General features: G+C 43.2%; 1 protein-coding gene across 1 annotated transcript; it reads left to right on the top strand.

Moving 5' to 3' along the window:
* Positions 1–841: 841 nt before the first annotated feature.
* On the top strand, positions 842–11,299 carry LOC311200211 (protein argonaute-4). The gene is made up of 15 exons (XM_084274398.1): positions 842–953; positions 1,345–1,481; positions 1,562–1,696; positions 1,849–1,960; positions 2,320–2,467; positions 2,546–2,665; positions 2,906–3,034; positions 3,197–3,330; positions 4,154–4,338; positions 4,645–4,804; positions 5,355–5,670; positions 5,908–6,042; positions 6,838–6,939; positions 7,141–7,340; positions 7,447–11,299. Exons 1-15 carry the CDS (start codon positions 949–951, stop codon positions 7,553–7,555), a joined length of 2,127 nt encoding a protein of 708 aa, XP_084130524.1. The 5' UTR covers positions 842–948; the 3' UTR covers positions 7,556–11,299.
* The last annotated feature ends 462 nt before the right edge of the window (positions 11,300–11,761 follow it).

The following is an 11,761-nucleotide window of genomic DNA, read 5'->3' as shown; positions in this document are numbered from 1 at the left end:
GCACTGTTGTGATATGTCCTCCTGTTCCATAAGAACGTGTGGCATGAGTAATGTCAACAGCTAGATCAGCTGCACTGACCCTTCGTGTTGTGGGCTGAACTTGCCAGCAACCTGGCTCAAACAGATTGCAGTCTGTATTAACCAGTCCTGGTACAAAACTTGAACCCAGTTCCATGCTTCTCTCCAGGGATCTGGTTATTGCTGGTACAGTGCCGTGAGGAATACGTGAAATGAGTTCACATTTATGCTTTGGGCTGATGGGGTGTGAGAATAATCACAGACTTCTAGAATAGTTTGGGTTGGAACAGACTTTTAAAGGTCATCTAGTCCAACTCCCCTGCAATGATCTCAAGTACTGTGCTAAAACTGTGATTTGTGTTTCCCAGTGAGTCAGGTTTTTTTTTCCCAAAAGGGTTGGGGTTTTGTTGGTTCATTTTTTCCCCTCCTGTTTGGTTCACAGGACATGTTGCTATTAAGTGGCTGACTTAAAAAAAAAACCCCAATGAAAACAAGTTCTCCAGAGCTTTGATGTTACCATACTAATTACTACTTAAATTTACACTTAAAGATACCTCCATGCAGTTTCTCAGGCGAATAAATTACAAGCTTTCAAAATCCTGAGGAAGCTAATTGAAATATTTTAAAAGAATTACACAAGCTAATTGTCAAAACCATAGATTTGAAAGATACCTGGGAGAAAAATGTTACGTTGCTTAACGTTGTGGTAGTCTAATCTGTAAGATAAATCTGTGCTCCATTCTGTTCTGTCAGGTGGATATGGAAGTGACACTGCCAGGAGAGGGGAAGGACCAGACATTTAAAGTATCCATTCAGTGGGTGTCAGTCGTCAGCCTTCAGTTGCTGCTGGAAGCTCTGGCAGGGCACTTGAATGAAGTTCCGGAAGATTCTGTGCAGGCGCTTGACGTAATCACACGGCACCTTCCCTCCATGAGGTGGGTCCTTCTGGTGCTTTCCTCCTGGCTTAGTCTTGTATCTGTCACAGTGTTTGCATCAGTTACTGCTTGCTGCTACTGCTGTTACACTTCCCTGCAGTCGAAGGGATGAGGGATGCAGTTGTGTAATTCAATGCCTGCCTTACAAATTTGCACTAGAATAGGGAAATCTGATCTGAACTCAGGACTGGTATCTGCTGGTCATGTTTCTAACAGGAATTTGCTGTAGCCTTTCTAACTGCATGGTCACTGAAGCCTTGTACACTTGCCATAAGTTAGCTCTAACACTTCTAACGTGCTGTAGAGATGTGTTTTAAATACTACAGGCAAGAATGTAAAGAGGTACATTGGGAAGGAATCAGCAAAGCATTAATTTCCTGTTCTTCCTCAGGTACACTCCTGTGGGTCGCTCCTTCTTCTCCCCTCCTGAAGGTTACTACCACCCCCTGGGAGGCGGCAGGGAGGTCTGGTTCGGTTTCCACCAGTCGGTCAGACCTGCCATGTGGAACATGATGCTCAACATTGATGGTATGTAGGAAATTCTGCCTTGCTAATCTAACAGAGTTCTTTCTGCTTCTAAGCTAAATGCCCTTTCTTTTTAATCTTAGTGTCAGCAACTGCTTTCTATCGTGCCCAGCCTATCATTGAGTTCATGTGCGAGGTCTTGGACATTCAGAACATCAACGAGCAAACCAAGCCTCTTACGGACTCCCAGCGTGTCAAGTTTACCAAAGAAATCAGAGGTAAAAGCTTGTTGTAAAGCTGCTGCAATGAAATACTGGAAACCTGCTCATATTACGTTGTAATGAAAATTTGCAAGGCATTTGAGAAGCTGACCTGCTCGTTTTTGCCCTCATCCTTCACAAAGGTGACTCCTGTACCTGAATTTATTCAGATGACTCTTGTGTTGGGTTTCCAGGTCTAAAAGTGGAGGTTACCCATTGTGGCCAGATGAAGAGAAAATACCGAGTTTGCAATGTTACTCGTCGACCAGCCAGTCATCAGACGTACGTATACAAGCACTTCCTGACAACCTGAAAAGGCTTGAACCTATTATGTACACTAGAAGGAATAGTGGAGAGGAATAGTGTGGGTTTAGACCTCTGCTGTATTCCATTTGACACAGGAAAATCGAAGCTGTATCCTGACTTCTAAATGTAGTTATCAAAGGCTTTAATTTTAAAAATAGCTATGAAAAATTCAGCATATAGTCTGTAAAAGAATTTCATAAAGAAGAGATCCGGTAGCTGAGGAAAAGAGCTATTACCAGCATTTCTAGTCTGGAATAGATTTTTTCCATGCCATTTTTTCCTTTAAAAAAAAAAAAAATCCAGACAAGTCTAACCAGAACAAATGTCCTTTATAGGTTTCCTCTGCAGCTGGAAAATGGGCAGGCGATGGAGTGTACAGTGGCTCAGTATTTTAAGCAGAAGTACAGTCTGCAGCTGAAATATCCTCACCTTCCCTGTCTCCAAGTAGGACAGGAACAGAAACACACGTACCTCCCGCTTGAGGTAAGAACCTCGCTCCCTTGCGTTGCGGTGAGTCCTCTGTTGAACAGTCTCACGCCACCTCCTGCTGTTCCTGTGCAGGTGTGTAACATAGTGGCAGGCCAGAGGTGTATCAAGAAGCTGACGGACAATCAGACATCGACTATGATAAAAGCAACCGCGCGATCTGCTCCAGACCGACAGGAAGAAATCAGCAGACTAGTAAGTGTTTCTTGCCAGCTAAGCAGTTCAGCTCTGTCACTTCTCATGGCTCTTCCTGAAGCAGTGTGGCATATGTGACAATAAGCAGAATGACCAAGAACTGCAGGAATTAAAAAAACCCTCCAAGTATCTGACTTCTTTAAAACAAATCCTTTTAAATAGAAAGCCTATTCACGGTGCAGAGGACAGAGCCACCTGAAGCATCAGGTGTAGTTACATACATGCATCTCTTGTCACCAGGTGAAAAGCAACAGTATGGTTGGGGGGCCTGACCCATATCTGAAGGAGTTTGGTATTGTTGTCCATAACGAAATGACGGAGTTGACGGGCAGAGTTTTGCCAGCACCGATGCTGCAGTATGGAGGCAGGGTGAGCTTTTTCTGTCTTGTGCAATACCTTGTCCTGAGGTTATTGAAATTCATGAAGTGTTCTGTGTATCTTCGCACAAAGCTTCCTCTGTATCAGCACTGTTCAGCTATAGTCAAAATGAAGCAGCATTTTATTTTTAGTTTGCCTTTGGTTTTTGCCTAGAACAAGACTGTGGCTACACCAAACCAAGGTGTCTGGGACATGAGAGGAAAACAATTCTATGCTGGCATTGAGATTAAAGTTTGGGCTGTTGCCTGTTTTGCTCCTCAAAAACAATGCAGGGAAGATTTACTAAAGTAAGTATTTTCCTCTTTGTTCAGGACACTTATTTTAAGGTCTATTTTCCTCATGTTTCTGAGAGGTGGTATGCAACATAACTTGATTTTGAGGCATCTAATAATAAAAAGAGGAAATGACAGTTCTGCAGCGTCTTAAATATTTACAGCTTGGCAGCAGACTGAGACAAAGTTCATAACCTAATTGGCCAGCTAGGAAAACCATTAATTCCCTTACTGCAGAGGCTGTTTCCCCTGCTCTGGAGGAAAGCATTCCTGCATTCCACTTGTATTCTGTTGCTTTTACAAATTACTGATGATGGTTGTTCATTCTGAAACTTGAACATTTTTTCCCTAAGTTTTTCTTAACCTTTACTGCCTCCCAGGCAACATACTCTGCGTTTTTTTCCCCACCTGTCCTTTAAATTGCTCCATGAAATCCTAGAGATTTGTGAACTGCTTAAATGTTTGGTAACAATCATGGTTGCAATAAAATCATGTGTGCAATAATGCTCAGCTCAGTTTGGTGGACTAGTGAACAATCTACCACAGCATCAGTACTGGTTTGGGAATCTGCTTCAGAATGTTCAGCTTGGATGTGTGTTTGTTTCCCCAAGACTCCTAAAAGTACAGGAACAGAGGCTCATGAAATGTCCTCAGATGGGATTAGAATCCTCTTAGTGAGTTTCTTAGAGTGATAGAACTGCTGCAAAATAATTACTGTGCTGTTTAATTGGAAGTGCTGTGAAATAGCTGAAATAGCTTAGACCTTCTTGATAAAATTAACAACAAAGTGAAACATAGTGTGAAGGGTGGGACAAACCCATTTATATTTCATTTCCAGGAGTTTTACTGACCAGCTGCGTAAGATCTCAAAGGATGCAGGGATGCCCATCCAGGGCCAGCCCTGTTTCTGCAAGTATGCCCAGGGTGCAGATAGCGTGGAGCCCATGTTTAAACACTTGAAGCTGACATATGTTGGTCTGCAGCTGATCGTGGTGATTCTCCCTGGAAAGACGCCTGTGTACGGTATGCAGAAGAGGCTGTGAGGTGTTAATTAGCTGTACAGCAAGTGGGCATCTTACTGTGTGTTTCAGCGCTGGGAAGGAAGAAGACAGAGTGGGCACTAGGTTCTGTTTAAAAGGGGGTTTTGGAGATGGGTTTGTCAGGCCTAATTGGAGTGTCTGACTGAACCTGTGGGCAAACTGAACCTGTGTCAGTCAGCTTTTAAGGATCTGAATTACAGTAACATTTGAAAAAAAGATATAAGAGAAATGGGGTGTAAGTGCTGAGTCTTCAGGTAACTGGAACCACTAACTTACTTTCCTGTCACAGCTGAGGTAAAGCGGGTTGGTGACACTCTGCTGGGAATGGCCACTCAGTGTGTTCAGGTAAAGAACGTGGTAAAAACCTCACCACAGACGCTGTCCAACCTCTGCCTGAAGATAAATGCGAAGCTTGGAGGAATCAACAATGTGCTTGTACCTCATCAAAGGTGAGATCACTTTTAAAGCTCTCCTTGAAGCCTGGATTGTCAAGCAAACCTGTGTCATTTTGTTTTGATTGCTAAAATGATACCTTTCAAAATATTATGTGCTTTACAAGTACCCACAGTCTGAAGTGGACAGAAAAGGATGCTTCAGCATTCAGAATCTGCCTGTGCCAAGGAACATCTCTAGTGTTAGAGCCATTCAGCAGCATGTGTGAAAACAAGCTCACAGAGGGGCTTTTTTTTGCCACGTCCCTTTTTCCTGCCTTTGAAAGAACAGGAGTGAGGGGGAAGTCTCACTTCTGATAAATGCTTGGAACTCTTTCTGCCTTTAGTCCTTTCCTTTTCACTTTCTCTTCCCCCTGGACTGTGAGAGCTGGAGGCAGAGAACTTCATCCTTCATGATTTTGACAGGGTTTTAGTTCTCTTGAGTGGTTTGGATAGACGTTCCTTGGTTGTAATGTTTTGTTGTTTGGGGTTTTTTTTCCCTTCCTCACCCCCCCTTCTTTGTTTTGTTATTATTTATTATTAACTAAACCTTAATCATATTATACAGGCCCTCGGTGTTCCAGCAGCCAGTGATCTTTTTGGGAGCAGATGTCACTCACCCTCCTGCTGGGGATGGGAAGAAGCCATCCATAGCTGCTGTGGTAGGCAGCATGGATGGCCATCCCAGCCGGTACTGTGCCACCGTGCGCGTGCAGACCTCCCGCCAGGAGACCTCCCAGGAGCTGCTCTACAGTCAGGAGGTGATACAGGACCTGACCAACATGGTGCGAGAACTATTGATCCAGTTCTACAAATCCACTCGTTTCAAGCCCACGAGGATCATTTACTACAGAGGGGGAGTATCAGAAGGGCAGATGAAGCAGGTATTGTCTAGTGATGTCTTGTTGCTTGGGAAAAGGGATTTGGCTCTGAAAAGAACATCTGTTTGTGTGGGTTGTGTTTTTTAAGGGGACAATGAACAGTTTCACTGAGTTTACCTGGGCAAGCACAATGTACTGTGCCTCTGTTCCTTACAAAGTGGTGTTTGCACATGGGAAAAAATGAGAATAGCTTTGCATGTACTGAATTCAGCACCTAATAGTTCCATCTTCTACTTCCAGGTAGCTTGGCCAGAACTGATAGCGATCCGCAAGGCCTGTATTAGTTTGGAAGAAGATTACAGACCAGGAATAACCTACATTGTTGTGCAGAAAAGGCATCACACCAGGCTATTCTGTGCTGACAAAACTGAAAGGGCAAGTACTGTTAACTACATAAGAAGGAGGTGATGGCAACAGGAAAAGAAGATTGTTTGGTTAAGTGGGGTGGAATCCATCTCGCCCACTCAGCCTGAATTAACCTGCTGTAGCAGCAGCAGTTGTGTGCAGCAACATGCTTTCTGTACCAAAATAGCCCGTTCCTCCCCTTTTTTATAGCTCTAGATTGAGCGGTCAGATGGAACAGCTTGTTCCCAGCCCCTCTTGGAGTAGGCGTACTCTACATCCCTGTATTTGTGTATCTGGAGCTGTAGCTGGGGTTTTTATAGACTGGGGTTGCTGATTATAAACTGCACTAGTTGTTCAGTTTGTTGTCTGTTCTGTCTCCAGAGGCATCTGTAAGATTTGCCTGTGGTGCAAATCCGTAAGCCAACTAAGGAACCTTCTTTGGGCAAGTCCTTGATCTCAGGTTTGCTTAAAAATCACAGATCTCTGGGATGTGAGTGCCAGCAAGGGTATGAAATGAATTTATTTCAGAAAGCCTGCATTTTCAGATCCTGAATTACTCATGTGGGCTTTATCCCACTCTGCAATTTTAATGGCACTGGCAAGGATTTTCTTTTGCTCTGATGACACACCAATTGGATCGGGTGAGGTTTCTAAAAATGAACTCACTGAGAACATTTTCATTCCTCCTGTGTAAATGACCTTAATATTTTTCCACCTTTTTGAGCAGTAAATTCTCAAGCAGCTTTAAGCAGAGCCTACCTTAGGAGGTATTTTTGGGTCACTTCCAAAAAAAGCCACGGGCTAATAATAACCTTTCCTCAATAGGTGGGGAAGAGCGGCAACGTACCAGCAGGCACTACTGTGGACAGCACGATCACACATCCTTCTGAATTTGACTTTTACCTCTGTAGCCACGCAGGAATTCAGGTAACCCTTCACCTCTGCTGTGCTCAGGCTGTGGGACTGAATCCTTACAGCTGTCCCCATGAGAACATTGCTTCTGTTTGTAGCTGGGCAGACTGAGTTACAGCAGTTTGCTGCCCGTTGGGCCCTTCAGTGCGCTGACGGAAGGTGCAGCTTCTGTTTTAGTCCGTGCTGTCCAGCTGACCACTCATCTGTTCCCCACAGGGAACCAGCCGGCCCTCCCACTACCAGGTCTTGTGGGATGACAACTGTTTTACCGCAGATGAACTACAGCTGTTGACGTATCAGCTGTGTCACACGTACGTCCGGTGTACGCGATCGGTCTCTATTCCGGCTCCTGCCTACTACGCCAGGCTGGTAGCGTTTAGGGCCAGGTACCACCTCGTGGACAAGGATCACGACAGGTAAGGAACTGCACCTCAACGTGGCCATCACCAGATAACAGACCTGAATTATACCCTGGTGGTCCCAGTTGTTCACGGTTCTCTGTCCCTGTCTGTGTTTTTACAGTGCTGAAGGCAGCCACGTGTCGGGACAGAGCAACGGCCGCGATCCTCAGGCACTGGCAAAGGCAGTGCAGATCCACCACGATACTCAGCATACTATGTATTTTGCTTGAGAGAATCTGGGAAGATGAGACAAAACCAACAACCCCACGCAGTCCTGAAATGTTTTGAATGCCTCCCGCTATAGCTAGGGCCTGGTTTATTTCAGGCTGCCCACTACCAGCAGCTCTGAACAGTCGCACTGAATCTGTACTTCACAGCAACGTCTGATGCACCGACACAATTGAGCCATTTGTTTCATTATTTTCTCTCATAGAAATTCACAGACTTGTCTTTTCTGATGCATTGGACTGAATTTTTACCTCAAAAGCGCAAAAGGCTGATCATCCTGAAATTTTTCAAGGACTTGGCACGAAAGGTTTCTATCCAACATTTTGCTAGCTGTCTTTTTTTTCCATTCTCATCCTAATTAGTTTCTCCTAATGACCGATCCCCCCACCCCGTCTCCGTGCACTGCTTAGTGAGTATGCGTATTACGGCGAGATGTTTTACTCCAGTTCAATGTAATTGTTCTATTGTGTGGGGCCATAGATTTTTTAAATGGAGATTTTAGACTTCACTACTGTAAATGCCTTTTAACAAACATAACTTTCACAGGTATTGCAGGTTTGTTTTTTTTTTTGTTGGTTTTACTAATTATCTTTTTAATCTCTGCAGACTTGGGCTGCAAAGCAATTGCACTATACTGCGAGTTCAAATAGGTGGTTCTTGTTCTGTGAATGTGTAATATATAACCAGATAGTGATGCCTGTCAGTAGATTTTAATTATAATGGTTACAAATAATACTGCCATGGTATCGTAACAAGTGCTGAACCATCATTTCCCCCCTCTAAAAATGATAAAAAAACAAACAAAAAAAAATTAGCTTTTAGGTATTTTGCAGACTTTTACAAAAAGTGCCCACTTTATGCTGCTGTGTGGTTTGATAAATCTAAGTGATTTTAAAACTTTTTTCTCATAGAGGGTTTAACTTTGGCAATAAATATTTGTTTTTTAAGCCCCCCTAACAGTGTAATTTTCTAGCTGAGGATTGTGCATGAGTTTAACCAACATTCTCGTGTCGTTTTCTGAACACACAAATTTGGCAGTTTCTGAAACCAATTAGAAAAGACACACTTCCATGCTTTTTTTAAGGATTATTTTTAACTGTTTTATATTCACCGTTGGTGTCCTGTCTACAACATTTTTTATAAGCTTGGAAACTGGGTGTTACGTGTAGGAAAGGCTTGCCAATCTGTACAGTTAAACGTGTTGTGTGACAGGCAACCTAAGGACTTGTACCAGCATTTTAGACTCTTTTTTCCCTGGGAATCTAGGTTGCACACACACCTGCATTCAACAGCATGTTTATCCGATGTAAGTCGCATATACTGATTCTGTCCCAGCCTAGAAATTAGGGGTTGTTTTAATCTGCTTGGCTTTTCTTCAGCTGCAATGTGTAATAAAGAACAGGGGCTTGGTTTCACTGTTGGAATCCATGAACATAGTATGTTAAGACTCGATTCCTTAGTGTTAACCTAAGTTAGCGCAGATTAAAAGCTTATTCCTAAACTTGAGTAGAGCCAACACCGCTACTTTGAGAACAGAAGTTTGAGAAGTCCAACGATTGCACTGTGGTCTCTGATGCTCGTGTGGGGTTTGCTGCTAAGTTGTCTGCTGTTCCAAAGCTTAGGAACCAGCCCCCTCAAAAGCTCAGCAATATGAAATGCTGTTTCCTTCAGTCTTTTAAGCTTGTAAATAAATTAAAGTTTACATTTCTAAATGCTGGGGGTTTTTTTGTTGTTCCAGTTGTACCATGGTACACTGAACCAGTTTTATAACCTTCTTTCAAGTAGTATGTCTCCTTAAATTAAGTTTAAAGTTTTTATTTTCTGTTAAAAATGAGACTGAAGCAAACTCTGCTCCTGGCACGTAGTGTGGACAGGTCTAGATTGAAAAAAGGAAAAGGAAAAAAAAAAGAGAGGGGAAAAAAAAAAAGGGAGGAAAAAAAAAGATTCTTTTTAGGTTTGTTTTTTTTCTTTAATTTTTTTTAAAGAATACCTCACTTGTGTAATAAAATCAGGACATGTGGGTGGGAGACTGACCGCTGCTTCAGCTAGATGGCTGCTTTTCTCAGTACTCGTTCAGGGAGAAAACAAAAACCATAAAAAACAAACCAACCCTTTTTTTGGAATGAACTCTGACTGACCCAACACACGTGGAGAAACTTTGGCACCTTGAAAAGAAACTGAGCACCCTTCTTAGTGATAGGATCCACGCTCGCTGGTTTGGGGTTGTGCACTAGGGGACAACGTGACTGGTTTAATCAAGGGTGCGTAAGGGGGACTTAATTTTCTCACCAGTTTGTAAGCTGTCTAGTGCCAAGCACTCCCAGTTCTGACTGAGCGAAGTGAGAGCCTCTCCTTTGTTTGCCTCCGACTGGACTATTTCACCTCGGACTATGCGGGTTGTTAGGCTGGGACTAGCCCTGGGCTGCAGGGCCAGAACCTTCATCTCGCGTTTAGACGCCGCTCAGCGTGCGGTGCTGTTGCTTTGGGGATGAGCGTTGCGGTTCAGGAGCGTGTGTGGTGACTGCAACGCTCAGATCAAAAGGTTCTGCAGTGCTGGTCCTACGCAGGTCCGAGTCCAAGTCTGGAGGTTTGGGCTCGAGGATCTGGATTAACCCCTTGGGACTGACTGAATCGTTATGCATGTGTCAATCAATGGGAAGATGTGCATTCTGTAGATGTAGTTCTTAGGGTGTTTTTGTTTGGTTTTGGGTTTTGTTTAGTTCTTTTTGGTTTTTTCTTTTTTTATAAATAAAGCCTGTTGGCCACTGTTTAGCTATGTGGTGTGAAAGAGTTTAAATGTAGCAAAGTTTTAAGAGTTGGGGAAGGGGGTGGTTGACATTTTAAAAAAGAAAAAAAAAAAAAGGAAAAAAAATTAAAAATAAATAATAAAAAAAAAAGGGGGGCAGAAATCCCATTTCCAACCCTGTTCTGCTTGCTTTGTGAACAGCTGAATTCTGAACAAGCTCTAGCAATCACTAGTCAGCCCACCTCAGATATCCCAACAGCCCTAAGTACCGTGGTTTAGCGGAGAGCCCGGAGCCACAGGGTGCGGGGAGGCTGTACGGCCCGATGCGCTCAGCGCAGTGCGTCTCACCCCACACCCAGCGTGGGAGACCCTTACCCTCCGTGGCCAGCTTTGCTCTTCAGCTGGGGAAGGGCTCCTTTGTTCAGAGGCAGAGTTTTACCGAATCCAACCCCCCAGACTACCTTTGTGGATGTGCTGTAGGATTTTTCTTGCTCAATAGCAAGGGAGTAACCCTGCTTTCATTTTAGGAAGGCAGGGTTTGGAGGGCATTGTATCAATACTGTTTCAACTACAAGGTTTTTTCCTTGTGCACTGGAGGAAAGATCTTGTAATATCACTTACAGATTTTCTTATACCTTGCTATTGACGTTTTCATATTTCTATGTCTTAGAGGCTGAAACTTCAGTGTAAAATGTTTGCATTTGTTCATTTTGACTTAATGATGTAATTTTTTTGTTTCTATATTGTTAGACTTGTAATGTTTAAAACTGTATTTTATTAAATTTGGACTGGATGTATGTCTATAGCAATACGAGGTACTCTTTCTAAACTGTTATGGGCGGGTTAGCAGACCCACGTTGCGATAAGATGCTGGTCGTGTACAACTTGCAATGTATTTTATTATTTTATTTCATTATTATGGTTTTTTTTTAGCCTGCAGGGATATTTTGTGTTCATGTGTCCAAAAATAATAATATTAATAAAAAAAAAATAATTGGCATTCTTGTGCCAAATGTTCTGGTTTTCCTTGTTGATGTCTAATAAATGCAATGTACAGAGTGAGCAACTGATACTGCTGCCTGTAAACAAATGTCTTAAATTATTTAACTTTTAATTAAAACTTGTACACCATGTGTAACCTGTGGAGCTCATTGCCACAACAGATTTCTTTCTGAGGGGCCAGGACTGAGGCATGGACAGCGGTTTGCCTGGGTAACACCTCTGGGAATGACCCCTTTTCAGTGCTAACCAGGGGTGGAGGTTTTGTTCAACCTTGGAAATTACATAGTGCTGGCTGGAGAAAATACAGTAGCAGCGGGCTTTAGGGAGCCACAGGTTAATAAGTGGAAGAGCTGTTCACTTATGCATCCTCTCTATTTCAGGTGAGGGTCTCTCCTTTCCTCGGGCAGCAGTGCTTTGCTAGGAATGCTGCGGGCGAGGCCAGGGAGTGATGAAGATGTGG

This window comes from Gallinula chloropus (assembly GCF_964237585.1).
Source record: "Gallinula chloropus genome assembly, chromosome: 22".
Classification (NCBI taxonomy): Eukaryota; Metazoa; Chordata; class Aves; order Gruiformes; family Rallidae; genus Gallinula; species Gallinula chloropus.
The sequence above is the reverse complement of the archived record's forward strand: the minus strand, read 5'-3'. Positions and strand labels throughout refer to the sequence as shown.

What these genes read in the sequence shown, in the direction of transcription:
- LOC311200211 (XM_084274398.1), top strand. An exon ending in GTTTACCAAAGAAATCAGAG is followed by an intron (nt 1,697 to 1,848) that starts GTAAAAGCTTGT and finishes GAATTTATTCAG; the next exon opens with ATGACTCTTGTGTTGGGTTT. An exon ending in AGGAAGAAATCAGCAGACTA is followed by an intron (nt 2,666 to 2,905) that starts GTAAGTGTTTCT and finishes TCTTGTCACCAG; the next exon opens with GTGAAAAGCAACAGTATGGT.